Raw genomic sequence first — 22004 nt, forward strand, 5'->3', positions numbered from 1 at the left:
GTAAGATAAACTTACACAGTGCTATGTACCAGTTATATCTCAATAAAGCTGGGAAAAATAAAATGAAATTACTGATAACAGTTAAAGAAAAAAAGAAATACCAGTTTTTACAACTTGGTTTTATACTTGTAAAATTATTCTCGATATTGTTTTGGTTATATATTATAATGGCAGCCCATAATCTTCATTTTCTCTGCTTTCTATTTTAGGATGACTGGGAATGTAAACAAGAATAAGCTGTTTGTTTCCTGATGGCTTTTAGCATGACATACCATTTGTGATGGCATCTGAGACTGAGAAGACCCATGCTTTACTCCAGTCTTGTAGCACTGAATCTCTTATTTCCAGCCTTGGTCTGGGCATTTTCTGCCTAGTAGCTGACAGACTTCTTCAGTTTTCCATAATTCAACGAAATGACTGGCTTCGTGCACTCTCAGATAATTCAGTACATTGCGTGATTGGCATGTGGTCATGGGCAATAGTCATTGGAATCAAGAAGAAGACTGACATTGGAGAAATCGTCTTAGCTGGATTTTTAGCCTCTGTTATTGATATAGACCACTTTTTTCTAGCTGGATCCCTATCTTTAAAGGTAAGAAACCTATATGTTTAATTTTTCTGGTCTTCCATTTTTTTTAACATCATTTTATTTATCTTCACAGCATCATTCTACTTAGAGCTAGAGAAGATTAGCCTTATTTTAAAACAGGAAAGCCCATTCTTCCAACTTTTTTGAGCACCGAGTACTTCCCTGAGGGCACAGACATGTTGCTGACCACATTATATGGCATCACAAAGTGCCGTGGAGGCACCCAGAGCAAGGGCTCACTAATTGTACCGAAGGAGTTCCATTCTGGCTTTACAGAGGATATGTTTAGTCAAGTCTTTTTTTTTTTTTAATTGAAGTATAGTTAATTTACAATGTTGTGTTAATTTCTGCTGTACAGCAAAGTGGTTCAGTTACATGTATATACACATTCTTTTTTTCTAATATTTTTTTCCATTATGGTTTATCATAGGATATTGAATAGAGTTCCCTGTGCTATAAATAGGATATTGTTGTTTATCCGTTACCCAAGTCTTGAAGGAAAGATTAGCTAACTGCTTTAAAGTAATGGGGGTCATTCTCAAGGCCATCCTAGTCCTTTTTGTATCAAGGTTCTTTCTTTAGGACAACACTTAAAATTTTCCCCTATTCTTCATGTTTTACAGTTAATATGAAGCGTGCCTATGTGCTCCATAACAGCTGAATAGCTTTAAAATGATTCCTAGGCCTGGGGAATGACTATAATGGATTCATTCATTCCTCAAGTCCCTCTTGAGGCCAAGGTGTGCATTTCAGCAGGCTGATCAGGACACAGTCCCTGGTGGAGAAATTGAGGAATTTCATTGAGGCTTTAGGGATATAGCTTACACAGTGACCTATTAGTATAGCTTATACAGTGACCTATTAGTATTTAAGCCTAAAATGGCAGTTCAGATAATATTTTCTAAGTGTCAACAGATTTACCTACTGTTTGTGTAGTTATAATCTATAAACACATCAGGAAAGAAATACAAACTTGTAGAGCAAGGACTTAGCTTTGTTCACCACTGGCTAGAACACTGTCTGGCTTACCTAGTAGGTGTTCAGTAAACATGTGTTGAAGGAATAAGAAATGATCTTTTGTTCTTCCCAGTATGTGTCAAGTCCCGCACCAGGTACTTCTCAGAGGTTGTCTCACTTATTTAGAAATTTAATCAGTAAGGAATCAGTAATTCCTGATTAAAGACAAATTTTAACTTTTTTTTTTTTTTTTGCTATAAGTAGAGGCAGCATAACATTGCTGTTTAAGATTGGAATCAGAAGACCAGAGTTTAAATCCTAGTATATGGTCTCAGCAGAGCACTTTTCTTCCTTAAGTCTCAATTTTGTCATCTCTAAAATGTGGATTGTAACGTTACTTCCCTCATAGGGTTGTTGTGAGGATTAAATGAGTATGTTAAGTGACACACCCTGGCAAATAGTTGGTAAAAAGTGTGCTTTAGGAGAACTGCCAAGATGGTGGAGTAGAAAGATCCTGAGCTCACCTCCTCTCACGAGCACACCAAAATCACAACTATCTGCAGAACAACCATCAACGAAAAAGACTGGAACTTACCAGAAAAGATCCTCTACAGCTAAAGACATACAGAAGGAACCACAACGAGATGGGCAGGAGGGGCAGACTCGTGATACAATCAAATCCCATACCCCCTGGGTGGGTGAACGACAAACTGGAGAACAGTTATACTGCAGAGGTTCTCCCACAGGAGTAAGAGTTCTGAACCCCATGGCAGGCTTCCTAGCCTGGAGGTCTGGCACCAGGAAGACAAGCCCCCAGAGCATTTGGCTTTGATGCCAGCAGGGTTTAATTGCAGGAGCCTCACAAGACTGGGGGAAAGAGACTTCACGCTTAAAGGGTGCACACAAAATCTCATGTGCACTGGGACCCAGAGCAAAAACGTTAATTTGATAGGAGCCTGGGCCAAACCTACTTGCTGGTCTTGGAGAGTCTCCTGGAGAGAGACGGGGCAGCTATGGCTCAACCTGGAGACATAGACATTGGTGGCAGAGATATTGGGAAATATTCAAATGTGTAAATACTGCTGCTGGGGGCTGCCATCTTAGCTCATTAGTGCCAAAACCTGGCCCCACCCAACAGCCTGTAGGCGCCAATGATGCCTCAGGCCAAACAACTAACTGGGTGGGGAATAGCCCCACCCATTAGCAGAAAGTCTGCCTAAAGATTTCTGACCCAGACGTACCGCTAGACATGGCCCTTCCCACCAGACAGCCAAGACCCACTTCTAGCCATCAGTGGGCAGGCACCAGCCCTTCCCACCAGGAAGCCTATACTAGTCTCTAGACTAGCCTCACCCACCAGGGGGCACACGCAAGTAGCAGAAAAATACAGTCCTTCAGGCTGCAGACCAAGCCTGCCAACAACAAGCCAGACCTGACCCTGAGACAAGCTGGGCCCTGCCCCTGCCCACTAGCATGCCAATGCAATCTTTGGGACACTCCACACACTATACCCAAATGTGTCAGGAACTGCCCCCCACCCCCCCCCCCCCACCAACCAGTGATACGAAACATGCTTTGGGATCCCTGGGCCCTGCAGTCAGACCAGGAACGAGCTCTGCCTGCCAGTAGTCCAGCACTAACCCCAGGATCTAGCTTCACCTGCCAGTGGGTAGGCAGTAGCCCCAGTGTCTTCAGGACCCTGACTCCGCTCAGCAGTAAGCCAACACTAGTCGCAGGGCCCCATAGAGTTCTGCAGCCAGCTGCCTCATGACCAGGCCCTGCTAAACAGCAGCCAGCAGCATCCACACAAGACAGGGCCTGGCAACCAACTGGACTAAGAGCCAGCCAAGCCTACCAGGCCACCCACATAGTCAGCCCAACACAAAAGAAGGACCCACACAGCCCTCTTAGGGGGACCCCTAGACCATATAGCTTGGGTGATGAGAGGGGAGTGCACTGCTGGGATGCATAGGATGTCTCCTACAAAAGGCTACTTCTCCAAAGTTGAGAAATGTAACTAACCTACCACATACACAAAAATGCAAATAGCAACCTATGACAGAATGAAGCAGCAGAGGAATATGTTTCAGACAAAGGAACAAGATAAAAACCCAGAAGAACTAAGTGAAGTGGAGTAGGCTATCTACCTGAGAAAGTTCAGAGTAATGATTGTAAAGGTGATCAAAGAACTCAGGAGGAGAATGGATGCACAGAGTGAAAAGTTAGAAGTTTTTAACAAAGTGTTAGAAAATATAAAGAAAAACCAAACAGAAATGAAGAATACAATAACTGAAATGAAAAATGCACTAGAAGGGATCAATAGTAGACTAAATGATACAGAAGAATGGATCAGTGAGCTGAAAGACAGAATACTGGACATCACTGCTGCTGAACAGAAAAAAAGAATGAAAAGAAATAAGGACAGTTTAAGAGACCTCTGGGACAACATCAAATGCACTAATATTCACATTGTAGTGGTCCTGGAAGGGGAAGAGAGAGACAAAGGGCCTGAGAAAATATTGAAGAGATAACAGCTGAAAACTTCCCTAACGTGGAAAAAGAAATAGTTACCCAAGTCCAGGAATTGCAGAGTCCCATGCAGGATAAACCCAAAGAGGAAGACACCAAGACACACTGTAATCAAAATGACAAAAATTAAAGATAAAGAGAGAATATTAAAAGTAGCAAGGGAAAAGCAACAAATAACATACATGGGAACTCCCGTAAGGCTATCAGCTGATTTTTCAGCAGAAAACTCTGCAGGCCAGAAGGGAGTGGCAGGATATATTTAAAGTGATGAAAGGGGAAAACCTACAACCAAGAACACTCCACCCAGCAAGGCTCTTGTTCAGATTTCAGGGAGAAAGCAAAAGCTTTATAGACAAGCAAAAGCTAAAAGAATTCAGCACACCCAACCCAGCTTTACAACAAATGTTAAAGGAAATTCTCTAGGCCAAAAAGGAAAGTCTGCAACTAGCAACAAGAAAATTATGAAAGGAAAAACTCATGGTAAAGGCAAACCTACAGTAAAGGTAGGAAATCATCCAAACACAAAGCTAGTAGGGAGGTTAAAAGACAAAAGTAGTAAAAATCATCTGTATCCATAATAAGCAGTTAAGAGATACACAGAACAATTAGATGTAAAATATGACATCAAAAGCAGTAATTGTGAGGGCAGGAGAGTACAAATGCAGGGTATCTAAAATGCATTTGAAATTAAGAGATCAACAACTTAAAACAATCATTCATATATATATATATATATATATATAGAGAGAGAGAGAGAGAGAGAGAGAGAGAGAGGGAGAGACTCTTACAAAAACCTCATGGTAATTGCAAACCAAAAATCTCTAATAGATATACACACAAAAAGAAAAAGGAATCCAGACATAACACCAAAGATAGTCATCAAATCACAAGAGAACGAAAGAAGAAAGGGGGGAAAACACATACAAAAACAAATCCAAAACAATTAACAAAATGAGAATAAGAACATACATATAGATAATTACCTGAAATGTAAATGGACTAAATGCTCCAAACAAAAGACATAGAGTGGCTGAATGGATACGAAAATAAGACCCATATATATTCTGCCTACAAGTGGCTCACTTCAGATCCAGAGACACATACAGACTGAAAGCAAGAGTATAGAAAAGGGTATTCCATGCAAATAGAAATCAAAAGAAAACCAGAATAGCAATACTTATATCAAACAAAATAGACATTAAAATAAAGAGTGTCACCAGAGACGAAGAAGGACACTACACAATGATCAAGGGATGAATCCAAGAAGAAGATATAACAATTATAAATATATGCACCCAACTTAGAAGCACCTCAGTATATAAGGCAAATATTAACAGCTACAAAAGGAGAAATCAACAATAACACAATAATAGTAGGGGACTTTAACACCCCACTTACATCAATGGACAAATCGTTCAGACAGAAATCAATAAGGAAACACAAGCCTTAAATAACACGTTAGACCAAATGAACTTAATTGATATATGAGAGCATTCCATCTGAAAGCAGCAGAATACACATTCTTTTCAAGTTGGAACATTCTCCAGGACAGATCACATGCTAGGCCACAAAACAAGCCTTGGTAAATTTAAGGAAACTGAAATCATATCAAGCATCTTTTCCAACCAAAACACTGTGAGACTAGAAATCAACTACAAGGAAAAAAAACTGCAAGAAACAACATGTGGAGGCTAAACAGTATGCTACTAAACAACAAATGAATCACTGAAGAAATAGAGGAAATCAAACAATACCTAGAAACAAATGATAACAAAAACATGATGAGCCAAAACTAATGGGATGCAGTAAAAGCAGTTCTAAGAGGGATGTTTATAGCAATATAAGCTTACCTTCAGAAACAAGAAAAATCTCATAAATAACCTAACTTTACACCTAAAGGAACTAGAGAAAGAAGGAAAAACAAAACCCAAAGTTAGTAGAAGGAAAGAAATCATAAAGATCAGAGCAGAAATCAATGAAATAGACATGAAGAAAACAATAGAAACGATCAATGAAACTAAAAGCTGGTTCTTTGAAAATGTAAACAAAATTGATAAACCTTTAGCCAGACTCATCAAGAAAAAAAGAGAGAGGGCCCAAATCAATAAAATTAGAAATGAAAAATGAGAAGTTACAACCGACACAACAGAAATACAAAGGATCATAAGAGACTACTATGAGGAACTATATGCAAATAAAATGGACAACCTCTAAGAGATGGACAAATTCTTGGATAGGTACAGTCTCCCAAGACTGAACCAGGAAGAAACAGAAAATATGAACAGACCAATTACCAGTACTGAAATTTAATCAGTAATTTTAAAACTCCCAACAAGGGACTTCCCTGTGGTCCAGTGGGTAAGTCTCCACGCTCCCAATGCAGGGGACCCGGGTTCGATCCCTAGTAGGGGAACTAGATCCCGCATGCATGCCACAACTAAAAGTTCGCATGCTGCAACTAAGTCTGCATGCCGCAACTAAGAGTCCGCATGCTGCAACTAAGAAGGCCACATGCCACAACTAAGAAGCCCGAGCCTGCATGCCACAACTAAAAGATCCCACATGCCGCAACTAAAGATCCCGCATGCTGCAGCGAAGATCCCGTGTGCCGCGACTATGACCCGGCGCAGCCTAAATAAATTAATTAATAAATTAAAAAAAAAACTCCCAACAAACAAAAGTCCAGGATTAGTTGGCTTCACAGGTTAATTCTACCAAACAAATAGAGAAAAGTTAACACCTATCCTTCTGAAACTGTTCCAAAAAATTGCAGAGGAAAGAATACTTCCAAACTCATTCTATGAGGCCACCATCACCCTGATACCAAAACCAGACACAGATACCACAAAAAAAAAAAAAATTACAGGCCAGTATCACTGATGAACATAGATGCAAAAATCGTCAACAAAATACTAGCAAACTGACTCCAACAATACATTAAAAGGACCATACACCATGATCAAGTGGATTTATCCTAGGGATGCAATGATTTATCAGTATCCACAAATCAATCAGTGTGATACACCACATTAACAAACTGAAAAATAAAAACCATATGATCATCTCAATAGATGCAGAATAAGCTTTTGATAAAATTCTATATATATTATTAAAAAATTCTCCAGAAAGTGGGCATAGAGGGAACATACTTCAACATAATAAAAGCCATATATGACAAACCCACATCTAACATCATAGTCAATGCTGAAAAGCTGAAAGCATTTCCTTTAAGATCAGGAACAAGACAAGGATGTCCACTCTTGCTACTTTTATTCAACATAGTTTTGGAAATCCTAACCACAGCAATCAGAGAAGAAAAGGAAATAAAAGGAATCCAAATTGGAAAGAAGTAAAGCTGTCAGTGTTTGCAGATGACATACTATACATAGAAATTCCTAAACATGCCACCAGAAAACTACTAAACCTCGTCAATGAATTCAGTAAAGTTGCAGGATACAAAATTAATATACAGAAATATGTTGCATTTCTATACACTAATAATGAAATATAAAAAACAGAAAAAAAGAAACAATTCCATTTACCATCACATCAAAAAGAATAAAATACCTAGGAATAAACCTAACTAAAGAGGCAAAAGACCTGTACTCAGAAAATTATGAGACCCTGATGAAATAAATTGAAGATGACATAAACAGATGGAAAGATATGCCATGTTCTTGGATTACAAAATCAATATTGTTAAAATGACCATACTATCCAAGGCAATCTACAGATTCAATGCAATTCCTATAAAATACCAATGGCATTTTTCACATAACTAGAACAAATAATTTTAAATTTTGTCTGGAAACACAAAAGACCCCGATTAGCCAAGAGTCTTGAGAAAGAAGAACAGAGCTGGAGGCATCAGGCTCCATGACTTCGGCCTATACTGCAAACTCCAGTAATCAAAACAGTATGGTACTAACACAAAAACAAACACATAGATCAATGGAACAGGATAGCAAGCCCAGAAATAAACCCATGCACTTATGCTCAATTAATCTACCACAAAGGAGGCAAGAATACACAATGGAGAAAAGGCAGTCTTTTCAGTAAGTGGTACTGGGAAAACTTGACAGCTACATGTGAAAGAATGAAATTAGAACATTTTCTAAAACCATATACAAAAATAAACCCAAAATGGATTAAAGACCTAAATATAAGACCAAATACTATAAAACTCATAGAGGAAAACATAGGCAGAACACTCTTTGCCATTAAATCACACCAGTATTTTTTTGGATCTGTCTCCTAGAGTAGTGGAAATAAAAGCAAAGATAAACAAATTGGACGTAATTAAACTTAAAAACTTTCATACAGCAAAGGAAATTGTAAACAAAATGAAAAAACAACCTGTGGAATAAGAGAAAATATTTGCAAACGATGCAACTGACAAGGGATTAATTTCCAAAATGTACCAATAGCTCATATAGCTCAATATCAAAAAAACAAACAACCCAATCAAAAAATGAGCAGAAGAACTGAATAGACACTTTTCCAAAGAGGAAATGCAGATGGCCAACAGGCACATGAAAAGATGCTCAACATTGCTAACCATCAGGGAAATGCAAATCAAAACCACAGTGAGATATCACCTCACACCTGTTAGAATGAATATCATGAAAAAGATTATGAATAACAAATGTTGGTGATGATGTGGAGAAAAGGGAACGCTCATACACTGTTGGTAAGAATGTAAATTGTGTAGCCACTATGGAGAACAGTATGAAGGTCCCATTAAAAGCTAAAAATAGAGCTACCACATGATCCTGCAATCCCACTCCTGGGCATATTTTACATTTCGTAGTGTATATATGTCAATGCCACTCTCTCACTTCGTCCCAGCTTACTATTCCCTGTCCCCGTGTCCTCAAGTCCATTCTCTATGTCTGCATCTTTATTCCTGTCCTGCCCCAGGGTTCTTCAGAACTTTTTTTTTTAGATTCAAAATATATGTGTTAGCATACGGTATTTGTTTTTCTCTTTCTGACTTACCTCACTCTGTATGACAGAATCTAGGTCCATCCACCCCACTACAAATAACTGAATTTCATTTCTTTTTATGGTTGAGTAATATTCCATTGTATATATACGCCACATCTTCTTTATCCATTCATCTGTTGATGGACACTTAGGTTGCTTCCATGTCCTGGCGATTGTAAATAGTGCTGCAATGAACATTGTGGTACTGTCTCTTTTTGAATTATGGTTTTCTCAGGGTATATGCCCAGTAGTGGGATTTCTGGGTCATATGGTAGTTCTATTTTTAGTTTTTAAAGGAACCTCCATACTGTTCTCCGTAGTGACTGTATCAATTTACATTCCCACCAACAGTGCAAGAGGGTTCCCTTTTCTCCACACCCTCTCCAGCATTTATTTTTTGTAGATTTTCTGATGATGGTCATTCTGATTGGTGTGAAGTGATACCTCATTGTAGTTTTGATTTGCATTTCTCTAATAATTAGTGCTGTTGAGCAGCTTTTCATGTGCTTCTTGGCCATCTGTGTGTCTTCTTTGGAGAAATGTCTATTAAGGTCTTCTCCCCATCTTTTGATTCGTTTTTTTTTAAAATATTGAGCTGCATGAGCTGTTTATATATTTTGGAGAGTAATCCTTTGTCCGTTTATTCATTGCAAATATTTTCTCCTATCTGAGGGTTGTCTTTTTTCCCTTGTTTGTAGTTTCCTTTGCTTTGCAAAAGCTTTTAAGTTTCATTAGGTCCCATTTGTTTTTATTTCCATTACTCTAGGAGGTGGATAAAAAAAGATCCTGCTGTGATTTATGTCAAAGAGTGTTCTCCCTATGTTTTCCTCAAAGAGTTTCATAGTGTCCAGTCTTACATTTAGGTCTCTAATCCATTTTGAGTTTATTTTTGTGGGTGGTGTTAGGGAGTGTCCTAATTTCATTTTTTTACATGTAGCTGTCCAGTTTTCCCAGCACCACTTATTGAAGAGACTGTCTTTTCTCCATTGTATATCCTTGCCTCCTTTGTAATAGATTAGTTGACCATAGGTGCATGGGTTTATCTCTGGGCTTTCTATCCTGTTCCACTGATCTATATTTCTGTTTTTGTGCCAGTGCCATACAGTCTCAATTACTGTAGCTTTGTAATATAGTCTGAAGTCAGGGAGTCTGATTCCTCCAGCTCTGTTTTTCTTTCCTCAAGACTGCTTTGGCTATTTGGGGTCTGTTGTGTCTCCAAACAAATTTTAAGATTTTTTGTTCTAGATCTGTAAAATATGCCATTGGTAACTTGATAGGGATTGCATTGGATCTGTACATTGCTTTGGGTAGTATAGTCATTTTCACAATATTGATTCTTCCAATCCAAGAACATGGTATGTCTCTCCATCTGTTTGTGTCATCTTTGATTTCTTTCATCAGTGTCTTATAGTTTTCTGAGTACAGGTGTTTTACCTCCTTAGGTAGGTTTATTCCTAGGTATTTTATTCTTCTTGTTACAATGGTGAATGGGATTGTTTCCTTAATTTCTCCTTCTGATCCTTCGTTGTTAGTGTACAGGAATGCAAGAGATTTCTGTGCATTAATTTTGTAGCCTGCAACTTTACCAGATTCATTGATTAGCTCTAGTAGTTTTCTGGTGACATCTTTAGGATTCTCTATGTATAGTATCATGTCATCTGCAAACAGTGACAGTTTTACTTCTTCTTTTGCAAGTTGTATTCCTTTTATTTCTTTTTCTTTGCTGATTGCCATGGCTAGGACTTCCAAAACTATGTTGAATAATAGTGGCAAGAGTGGACATCCTTGTCTTGTTCCTGATCTTAGAGGAAATGCTTTCAGTTTTTTGCCATTGAGAATGATGTTTGCTGTGCGTTTGTCATATATGGCCTTTATTATGTTGAGGTAGGTTCCCTCTATGCCCACTTTCTGGAGGGTTTTTTATCATAAATCGGTGTTGAATTTTATCAAAAGCTTTTTCTGCATCTATTGATATGATCATATGGTTTTTATCCTTCAGTTTGTTAATATGGTGTATCACATTGATTGATTTGCGTAATTGAAGAATCCTTGCATTCCTGGGATAAACCCTACTTGATCATAGTGTATGATCCTTTTAATGTGTTGTTGGATTCTGTTTGCTAGTATTCTGTTGAGTATTTTTGCATCTATATTCATCAGTGATATTGGTCTGTAATTTTCTTTTTCTTTTTTTTCTTTTTTTTTTTTTTTGGTGGTACGCGGGCCTCTCACTGTTGTGGCCTCTCCTGTTGCGGAGCACAGGTTCTGGACGTGCAGGGTCAGCAGTCATGGCTCATGTGCCTAGCCGCTCTGCGGCACGTGGGATCTTCCCGGACCAGGGCATGAACCCGTATCCCCTGCATCGACAGGCGGACTCTCAACCACTGCGCCACCAGGGAAGCCCTGTAATTTTCTTTTTTTGTAGTATCTTTTTCTGGTTTTGATATCAGGGTGATGGTGGCCTCATAGAATGAGTTTTGGAGTGTTCCTTTCTCTGCAAGTTTTTGGAAGGTTTGAGAAGGATGGGTGTTAGCTCTTCTCTAAATGTTTGATAGAATTCACCTGTGAAGCCATCTGGTCCTGGACTCTTGTTTGTTGGAAGGTTTTTAATCACGGTTTCAATTTCATTACTTGTGATTGATCTGTTCATATTTTCTGTTTTTTCCTGGTTCAGTCTTAGAAGGTTTTACCTTTCTAAGGATTTGTCCATTTCTTCCAGGTTGTCCATTTTATTGGCATAGAGTTGCTTGTAGTAGTCTCTTATGCTGCTTTGTATTTCTGCAGTGTCTGTTGTAACTTCTCCTCTTTCGTTTCTAATTTTATTGATTTGAGTCCTCTCCCTCTTTTTCTTGATGAGTCTGGGTAAAGGTTTATCAATTTTGTTTATCTTCTCAAAGAACCAGCTTTTAGTTTTATTTATCTTTGGTATTGTTTTCTTTGTTTCTATTTCATTTCTTTTATTTATTTATTTATTTATTTATTTATTTATTTATTTGTTTATGGTTGTGTTGGGTCTTTGTTGCTGTGCAGGCTTTCTCTAGTTGTGGTGAACGGGAGCTACTCTTCATTGCAGTCTGCGGGCTTCTCATTGTTGTGGCTTCTCTTGTTGCAGAGCACAGGCTCTAGGCACACAGGCTTCAGTAGTTCTGGCATGTGGGCTCAGTACTTGTGGCTTGTGGGCTCTAGAGCTCAGGCTCCATCGTTGTGGCACCTGGGCTTAGTTGCTCCATGGCATGTGGGATCTTCGTGGGCCAGGGCTTGAACCCGTGTACCCTGCCTTGGCAGGCGGATTCTTGACCACTGCGCCACCAGGTAAGCCCTATTTCATTTATTTCTGCTCTGATCTTTATGATTTCTTTCCTTCTACTAACTTTGGGTTTTGTTTGTTCTTCTTTCTCTAGTTCCTTTAGGTGTAAGGTTAGATTGTTTAGCTGAGATTTTTCTTGTTTCTTGAGGTAGGCTTGTATTGCTATATACTTACCTCTTAGAACTGCTTTTGCTGCACCTCATAGGTTTTGGATCATCGTGTTTTCATTGTCATTTGTCTCTAGGTATTTTTTGATTTCCTCTTTGATTTCTTCAGTGATCTCTTGGTTATTTAGTAACGTATTGTTTAGCCTCCATATGTTTGTGTTTTTTACGTTTTTTCCCCTGTAATTGATTTCTAATCTCATAGCATTGTGGTCAGAAAGATGCTTGATATGATTTCAATTTTCTTAAATATACTGAGGCTTGATTTGTGACCCAAGATGTGATCAATCCTGGAGAATGTTCCGTGTGCACTTGAGAAGAAAGTGTAATCTGCTGTTTTTGAATGGAATGTCCTATAAATATCAATTAAATGTATCTGGTCTATTGTGTCATTTAAAGCTTGTGTTTCCTTATTAATTTTCTGTCTGGATGATCTGTCCATTGATGTAAGTTAGATGTTGAAGTCCCCCACTATTATTGTGTTACTGTCGATTTCCTCCTTTATAGCTGTTAGTAGTTGCCTTATGTGTTGAGGTGCTCCTATGTTGGGTGCATACATATTTATAATTGTTATATCTTCTTCTTGAATTGATCCCTTGATCATATGTAGTGTCCTTCCTTGTCTCTTGTAACATCCTTTATTTTAAAGTCTATTTTGTCTGATATGAGTATTGCTACTCCAGCTTTCTTTTGATTTCTATTTGCATGGAATATCTTTTTCCATCCCCTCACTTTCAGTTTGTATGTGTCCCTAGGTCTGAAGTGGGCCTCTTTTAGACAGCATATATATGGGTCTTGTTTTTGTATCCATTCAGTGAGCCTGTGTCTTTTGGTTGGAGCATTTAATCCATTTATGTTTAAGGTAATTATCGATATGTATGTTCCTTTTACCATTTTCTTAATTGTCATGGGTTTGTTTTTGTAGGTCCTTTTCTTATCTTGTGTTTCCCACTTAGAGAAGTTCCTTTAGCATTTGTTGTAGAGCTGGTTTGGTGGTGCTGAATTCTCTTAGCTCTTGCTTGTCTGTAAAGATTTTGATTTCTCTGTCAAATCTGAATGAGATCCTTGCCAGTTAGAGTAATCTTGGTTGTAGGTTCTTCCCTTTTATCACTTTAAATATATTGTGCCACTCCCTTCTGGCTTGTAGAGTTTCTGCTGAGAAATCAGCTGTTAACCTTATGGGAGTTCCCTTGTATGTTTTTTGTCATTTTTCCCTTGTTGCTTTTAATAATTTTTCTTTAATTTTTGTCAGTTTGATTACTGTGTGTCTCGGCATGTTTCTCCTTGGGTTTATATTGCCTGGGACTCTCTGTGCTTCCTGGACTTGGGTGGCTATTTCCTTTCCCATGTTAGTGAAGTTTTCGACAATAATCTCTTCAAATATTTTCTTGGGTCCTTTCTCTCTCTCGTCTCCTTCTGGGACCCCTATAATGTGAATATTGTTGCATTTAATGTTGTCCCAGAGTTCTCTTAGGCTGTCTTCATTTCTTTTCATTCTTATTTTCTTTATTCTGTTCCACGGCAGTGAATTCTACCATTCTGTCTTCCAGGTCACTTATCCGTTCTTCTCCCTCAGTTATGCTGCTATTGATTCCTTCTAGTATATCTTTCACTTCAGTTATTGTATTGTTCATCTCTGTTTGTTTTTAATTCTTCTAGGTGTTTATTCTTTAATTATTCTAGGTCTTTGTTAAACAGTTCTTGCATCCTCTCAATCTTTGCCTCCATTGTTTTTCCGAGGTCCTGGATCATCTTCAGTGTCATTATTCTGAATTCTTTTTCTGGGAGGTTGCCTATCTCCACATCATTTAGTTGTTTTTCTGCAGTTTCATCTTGTTCCTTCATCTGGTACATAGTCCTCTCCCTTTTCATTTTGTCTATCTTTCTGTGAATGTGGCTTTCCTTCCACAGGCTGCAGAATTGTAGTTCTCCTTGCTTCTGCTGTCTGCCCTCTGATGGATGATGCTATCTAAGAGGCTTGTGCAAGCTTCCTGATGGGAGGGACTGGTGGTGGGTAGCTACTTCTATTTTTAAGGTATCTATTTTTACTTGTATAATTTTATGATATGTCTTTGTTTTATTATTTATCTATGAATGAAAAATTTGCATGAATATTTTAGAAATTAGGCAAGCAACAGAAACTTCTTGTTTCTTCGTTAGCAACTATTAATATAAATAGACTTCACAAATGAAATTGTGAATAGTCAGTATCCCTCCACACATCCAGAGCACAACTGCTAATCATCTCAACATGAGGCTATTGCTCTCCTCCAAGTACTGATTACTGTAGCCCATCCTGCCCCCCATCCCACGCTGCTATTGAGGAGCATGATATATTGTGGGTATAAAACTTAAAAACAAAGGTGGAGGCTAAAATGGCATAATACAGAAATGTTATGTGTTCTGACAAAGTAAAAATAAAACAACTAAAAATGTGGAGGAGTAGGGAGAGGTAATTAGGATTGTAGAATAAATAAACTCTTTGATGTTCAGCGGGTAGGTGGGGATTAAAGAATACTGGTTTAAGGAGTGGCTTTACAAGATACCCAGTTTAAGGTTGGTCTGATTTGACAGTGTTGCAAGGTACAGTCTCTTTAATGGATGATTTTTTTTTTAATGTGGTGGGAAGGTTGTGTCCTCTATTTTTTAAAAAATAGGAACCTGACTTTTGCCTTTACTACTTCTTTTTTCCCTTTACTACTTCTTTTTTCTCTTTACCACCCGAGTCTCCAAAGGCTACCTCTCCCTTCCTTTGTACCATCTTCTCCTGGAAAACTAATGCTTTTCAGAGCCTTGAATCATGCCCACTTTTAAGTCCTTTCTGTGTAGTTAGTGCTCTTATGTACGAGGACCCCACACTTGGGTTGAACTTTCTCTTTCTAGTGGTAACTTTAGATCAATCTTAGATTTCCCCTTATCTTTCTTCAGTGCAGTTTTTTTTGGCTTGAGTGGGGAGTGTGAGAGAGTGCTCACTGACTTGGTGTTTAATACTTTAGAGTAATTGAAGTTTGGGCATTCTCTGACTTCTGGCTATGCTAAGTGAGGCTTGGTATAGTTTTATTTGTCGTTGTTCTGTAGTGTTTTTGAAGATGTGTGGGGAGATTCTAAATCAGGCAATCTTCTCTATCTTCAGCTTTATTTTTATTAGAAATTATCTAGTTGGAAATTAGCCTTTAGAATGTGTGAGAATGAAACCTTACTCATGGATCATTCAGGTGTTAAGCCTGAAATTTTCATTTGTTTAGATATTGATTACATTTTTACAATGGTTTAGAAATGCTATTGGTTTATTTAACTCAACTTTCAAATACTTGTTTAAAATAATATACTGCCTCTAAATGTTGTTATAAATAAATTCTGAAAGTATTCAAGGCTAATATAAAAGGTTACAACAAAAATACTCACCTTTTATGCATTTATTAATTGAAGAATGGGGTGGGGGGAGGGACAAGATAGGGGAAGGAGATTAAGAGGTACAGACTATTAGGTATAAAATAATTAAGATGCAAGAATGTAATTTACAGCACAGGGAATATAACCAGTATTTTATAATAACGTTAAATGGAGTATAATCAATAAAAATATATGTTGTACACCTGAAACTAATATAACATTATATATCAACTATACTTCAATTTTAAAAAGTTTAATTGAAGAATATTTTATTCAGTTGTGAGACTTTTTCAATACTCTTAGAGGTCCCAGACAATTCTTTAAAAGTCCAAGTTTACACTAACCATATATTTAGGATATAAACTGTTTGTATTGTGACTTTTCTAAGTAAATAATAGGAAGCTTTTAAAAATTAATCACATGTTCCTGCGATCGTGATTTCATTTTTAGTGCAAAGTGTTTTTGGAGGAGGTGGCATAGAAAATGTTTCCTTTGCATTTCCAATAGCCTGCAGGAAAACAGATGGTTACAATATTAGGAAGCAGCTATAAAATTTTGTTTGCCAAGAAGGAAATGATACTAGCTACCGCTTTCCCTGTGCAGGCTGCTATTACTCTTCCACGAAGACCTTTCCTTCACTGTTCTACTGTGATACCCGCTGTGGTTCTGACCCTGAAGTTTACGATGCACCTTTTCAAGCTCAAAGATTCATGGTGCTGTCTTCCCTGGATGTTATTTATATCCTGGACCTCACACCATGTTCGAGATGCAATTCGCCATGGCTTGTGGATATGCCCATTTGGAGAAACTTCTCCTCTGCCATTTTGGCTTTATGTAATAATCACATCATCTTTACCTCACATCTGTTCATTTGTTATGTATTTCACAGGGACGAGCCAAGTGATGTCTTCAAAACATGGAAATTATATTGATGTCTGAGATAACCATATGGCAGTCTTAAAGAACCAATGGTTGAGATAATGACAGCCAACATTACAGTGAATTTTAAAAACATGTTAGGTACTTATGTTAATTATAAGATGTATAATGAATGCTAACATTTCTTTATTTCATATATTTTGATCCTGACTGAAGTTTAATTTGCCAAGTGCTTTAGTGAGTTGTGATTACTGGCAGAAACTGCTTTTGTGCACTTATGTTATAATATTCTTAAAAGACAGTAACATTAGACCTAGGTTATTGTTTCAGAAATAACTTTAGGAAATAATTATTATAATATGTTGACTGTAGTAACATTCTACCAAAGTAGTATTTTTTCATTATCTTTGCCCTCAAATCTCATGTGTTGGAGTTTTAACTGTCTTGAAAAACATAACTAAATTTAACAAAATATTTGTTTAAAATTAACATTAACAAAATATTGATACTTGACTCATAACCATAAAATCCACAAAAAAGGACCTAACCAATAATGTCATTTCAAATGTAAACTCCTGAATGTGCCATTAAAATTGTTTTAGTTGCTATCAATTTGTTTACATACTATTCTAAAATATTATACCAGTTAAATCATTTTTTAAAAATTTGCCTGATACTAAGAGACAAAACAATTTTTTTTCAAAAAAGTAGTTTTAGGAAATTGGCTTTTTCCTTTGTTCTTTCAGGTTATCTTCTGTTAAAAATGATTAACCTTTATTAGAGAAGGAAAATTGAGTTGCTGTAAGTTTTACATTTGCACAGTTTAATATACTTTGACATAACAATCAGTGCCCCAAAGGCACCTGTTTTTTGGTAGCATTTGTACCAGCTGCTGTCTTCAGATTTTCTTACACATTTGTGTTTGTAATGCTGGTGACTGTGTGCCTTAATCTCTGAGAAGTGATGAAACAGTGCCTTATCCAAAGCAGATTTTTCTCATTAAGTTAAACAGAGTTCTGTAAATTGTTATAAAGGGTCAGCCTCTTTACTTTTTGTTGTTAAGCAATTGGTTGCAATCTGTTATATTTTATAATTTATTAGCTCTTACAATGTATTATTGTCTTTTGAGAGCAATTATTGTCAATTTAGTTGGTTTAATAGTAAACATTATATAGTGGGGGTAAATTTGATTAAGGTAGAGATTTTTAAAAAGCATATGATTTTAGAAATCCCGGGAAATAAAGCATATATGTTGTGTAACTCTTTCTGACTAAATCACAGAACTCTCCCTTTTTTAATTTCTCCGTATTAAACAAATGAATATCATAAAAATATAAGGCCTTATTTAAGAATGTCTCATTGACATTTTGGGGGTTGTCCTAACTTTATTAGAATGGGAACTCACTTTGACCATGAGTCCTTGCTTAAACAGTAACTGCACATTTTTAGTGTGGGTTTATCTTTATCTTTGTTCCTACCTCATCAGAAATGTTCCTTGTCCTCTAAGTGGTCTCTGAAAGCTGTAGTTGTAACCTCTAGAGATATAGTAAGCAAATTCCTATGCCGCCATTTTGTCCCTTTTCTTAGAGAAAGAGTTTGCTTCAATACAACTTATGTTGAAAGTTGGATTGTATCTTCTTTGCACGGGTGTGTTTTCTCCATTCTCCAGACGTCCTCCTTTCACTTAGTGTTCTCTCTTGGCTGTTTCACTGATCTGACCTCCCGATCTACTGTTTTCTTGAGCCATGTTCATTATGCTGGCTACTCAGGAGAACTTCCACCACTGAACTATTTTCTACTCATCCCAAGCCTACTTTCTTTTAGTGGTGGGCTAAGAACCTCAGTTGTGTATGGGTTAAAACTCCCATTTATCCTCACCCCCTTTCTTTAACTTAGACCTCTCTTCTCCCAGGCAGCCACCCTCTTTCTCCCAATCAGACACATGCTTCTTGGCTCCTTTCTCTTTTGGCTGGTGGAACAATTACTTTGTGTTTCCCATTTTTCCCAACTGAAGGGGAGAGGAATGGGGGCTATTCTGGCACTTGCTCACCACTGTCACAGTTAAACCATTTATCCAACACAATTCTGTCTTCTTCCTTTGATATCTCATTATTCATTCCAAACCCTCTTCACCCTCACATGCTACCCTCTAAGACTCAGTTTCACCTTCTTTGATGATATGAGCAACTGGATCACTTTTTTCCCTTTTATTCTAACCCTTGATTTTATCCTCAGTCATCAGATGACTCGCCTGAAATCGGGACTTCAGTATCCCCTCTTCTTCTGTACCACTAACTCTCATCACATCATATCAGCCATCCACCAGCACAGAAGGCCTCTGTACCTCCTTTTTCGGTGACACTGCTCATCTAGGAGAGCTCCAACTTTGTTTCCTTTTTCTAAACCAGTAGTTCTCAAACTGACATACATCAGAATCACCTATAAGGCTTGTTAAAACAGGGATTGCTTGAGGCCCACCCCAGAATTTTGATTTGGTACGTCCTGAGAATTTGCATTTCCAGCAAGGTCCCAATTGATATTGATGCTGCTGTTCAGGAACCATCCTTCAAGAGCCACTGCTCTAGACACATCCTGTTTAACTTCATTTTTCTCCCCTCCCTTCTCTTCATTGAGCCAACTCTTTGCCTTACTGATATGTTTAATTTTTCTCAACCTTCCTTTGTCAGCAGGTCCACCAGCCCGCTTCTGGGTACATTTAATTCTGTCCTGGCTCCACATATGCAGTGTGTAAGTCACTATGTCAATACCCTAATACCCCAGACTTTCTTGTGTGCTATCCAATTAGCCAACCCAGAATAATCCATAGCCTGCTTTCCCCAGTTCTCCTTTAGATTACATGTCTCCAAAGTAGTTATGGATCCATGCTGACTTGGCCTACTACAATGCATACTATCTAACTTTGACTGGGTACTTAAGAATACTTTGCTCGCTGCCCAACAATTTTTTCCCAAATATTGCACTAGACAAGCCGAGCCTCAGAATAGCTGCCCACGTTAGATCCAGCCACAAGCCAGGAAGTTCACAGCATTTCACTGATCTGAGAAACTCTTGTTAATAATCTCCACAGTTACTTTGCACTTTGCATAAACCCAAAGCATTGCCACATGCGTCCCTTGGCATTTCTTTACTTCCCAGGGATCATGATAATAATCAAAGGGTTTCTGAAGCATATTACCCTTTTGACTGATCTGGCAAGGAGTTATTTGGCTTATATACCCAGCAGCACTAATTAACGCTGCTTCAGGGTTTGGGCAGCCTTCCAATTCCATCTGCCCCATGATGGCCTGAAAAGGAGGGGAATGTCAGATTAGGGCTCTAATACTCTGATATTCCTCAAATACCTGTGTGAGCTCGCAAAGAAAGCACCCATCTGAATTCACACATCCTTACTCATTCAATATTCATTTGATTTAATTTAAGCACTGTCCAGGTTCTCAGATTAGCAATATTGATACCATGCACATAAAGTGGAAGTCAGAGAAAATTTTCCATAAATGTCTGGGTGATGTTAAATAAAGTGTAAAAATGTGGTATAGTGGTTACATAACAGACCTCATACAGGGGTGGCATATCTAAATGACAGTGGTCATAACCTCGCTACCCTGAGCTATTTCACGCAATCGCAGGGAGTAATTGGAGCTTTTTGAAGTTTCATAAGAGATCCTATCAGGACCACAATGTATGCGGCAGAGGCCCTGCTCTTGGAAAGCCATGTGTAAATACCATACTTCCCTCTTCCTGGAGCTCTGTGGCTGTTTGCCCAGAGTCAATAACAATAGTCTCTCAGTGTTAGGCCTGTTCCATGGCCAGCAAAGACTGTGTCGTTTCTCTAGATTCTAAACTGATTGGCACAAGGCTGCCTTTGGTCAATCTGGACTCACAAAATGTTGCACGAGCCCCAGGCCAATCTTTCTGGAAAGGGCTCTGCCATTTCTAGGGTGTGAGACCCAGAGCAAATCACTCCGCAAGCCCTCTGCTCCCACCTCGACATATCAACCCAAGTGAGATGGGATTAGATAACTCCCACAAGATCTCTAAAGGATAAGAACACTACAGAAGAGTGAGAAGAAATTATGGACAAGAGATGGGAAGCCTGCCTATTTGGCCTGCTTACAATGTGTGTAGCCTACATTACTCTTCTCTTGATGCTGTAACAAATTACTGTAACTCAGTGGTTTGAAACAAATGTATTATCTTCCTGTTGTGTATGTCAGCAATCCCACACAGGTCTCACTGGGCTAAAATCAAGACATCAGCAGGGATGCCTTCCACCTGGAGGCTCTAGGGGAGGCTCAGCTTCCTTGCCTCTTTCAGCTTCTAGTTGCCGCCTGCACTCCTTGGCTCGTGGTGCCCTTATTCCATCTGCAATGGCAGGTCAGCTTCCTTTTCACATTGCATCTTTCTGATCCTCCATCCATAGTCATGTCTCCCTCTGACCACAGCTGGGGAAGATTCTCCGCTCTAAGGGCCCATGTGATTAGATTGGGTCCATCTGAATAATACAGGATAAACGCCTCATCTCAAGGTTCTTAATCACATTTGCAAAGCCTCTTTTGCTGTGTAAGGTAACATTCACAGGTTCCGGGGATTAGGATGTAGAGAGCTTTGGGGCCATTTATTCCACTTACTCTTTGATTCTAGCCCTGGTGTCTTTGAACAAGTCATTCGTCTTCTTTTAAGCCAATCAGGAATAAGCCAGGTGCTTTCCAAGACTCCCTTCCTGCTCTTTCTATAACCTTCATCTCCTTGTCCTAGTAATGGGCATCCTCAGTTTCTGGGGAAATGACCTCCAACTTGTCAGAGTTAAGTTTAACCTTGGGATAATAATGTCCTTTTCTCCCCTGCTATTAACACCTTTGGTTGTTACTTCTCTTTATTTTTTCCATGTGGAACTACTGAATCTTCATACATACCCTTTCTCTATTCTTCGTGGGGGGGAAAAATTTAAATTCATAAAATTCTTAGCCAGTAAAACACTCAGCATTCCTTTGGGTGAAAATGAACACAATACCTACCCTCACAAAACACCGGTTCAGTCAGCTCTGAAACAAATGTTTAATGTATTCCTGCTGTGTTGCAGGCTTTCAATTAAAAACTAATGTTCTAATGGTGAAAATGACAATCTCTACCTTAAAAGAACAGCTAGGCTAGTAGTGGGGACATACAAGAGACAGCACAT

General features: G+C 38.3%; 1 protein-coding gene across 1 annotated transcript; it reads left to right on the forward strand.

The window, feature by feature from the left end:
- Nucleotides 1-270: 270 nt before the first annotated feature.
- Nucleotides 271-16864, forward strand: TMEM267 (transmembrane protein 267; the record flags this gene model as incomplete). The annotated part of the gene is made up of 2 exons (XM_082835839.1): nucleotides 271-592; nucleotides 16529-16864. The coding sequence occupies exons 1-2, from the start codon at nucleotides 281-283 to the stop codon at nucleotides 16862-16864; spliced, it is 648 nt and encodes a 215-aa protein (XP_082691965.1). The 5' UTR covers nucleotides 271-280.
- Between the last annotated feature and the right edge of the window lie 5140 nt (nucleotides 16865-22004).

Source organism: Leucopleurus acutus (genome assembly GCF_964270905.1).
Source record: "Leucopleurus acutus genome assembly, chromosome: 3".
Taxonomy (NCBI): Eukaryota; Metazoa; Chordata; class Mammalia; order Artiodactyla; family Delphinidae; genus Leucopleurus; species Leucopleurus acutus.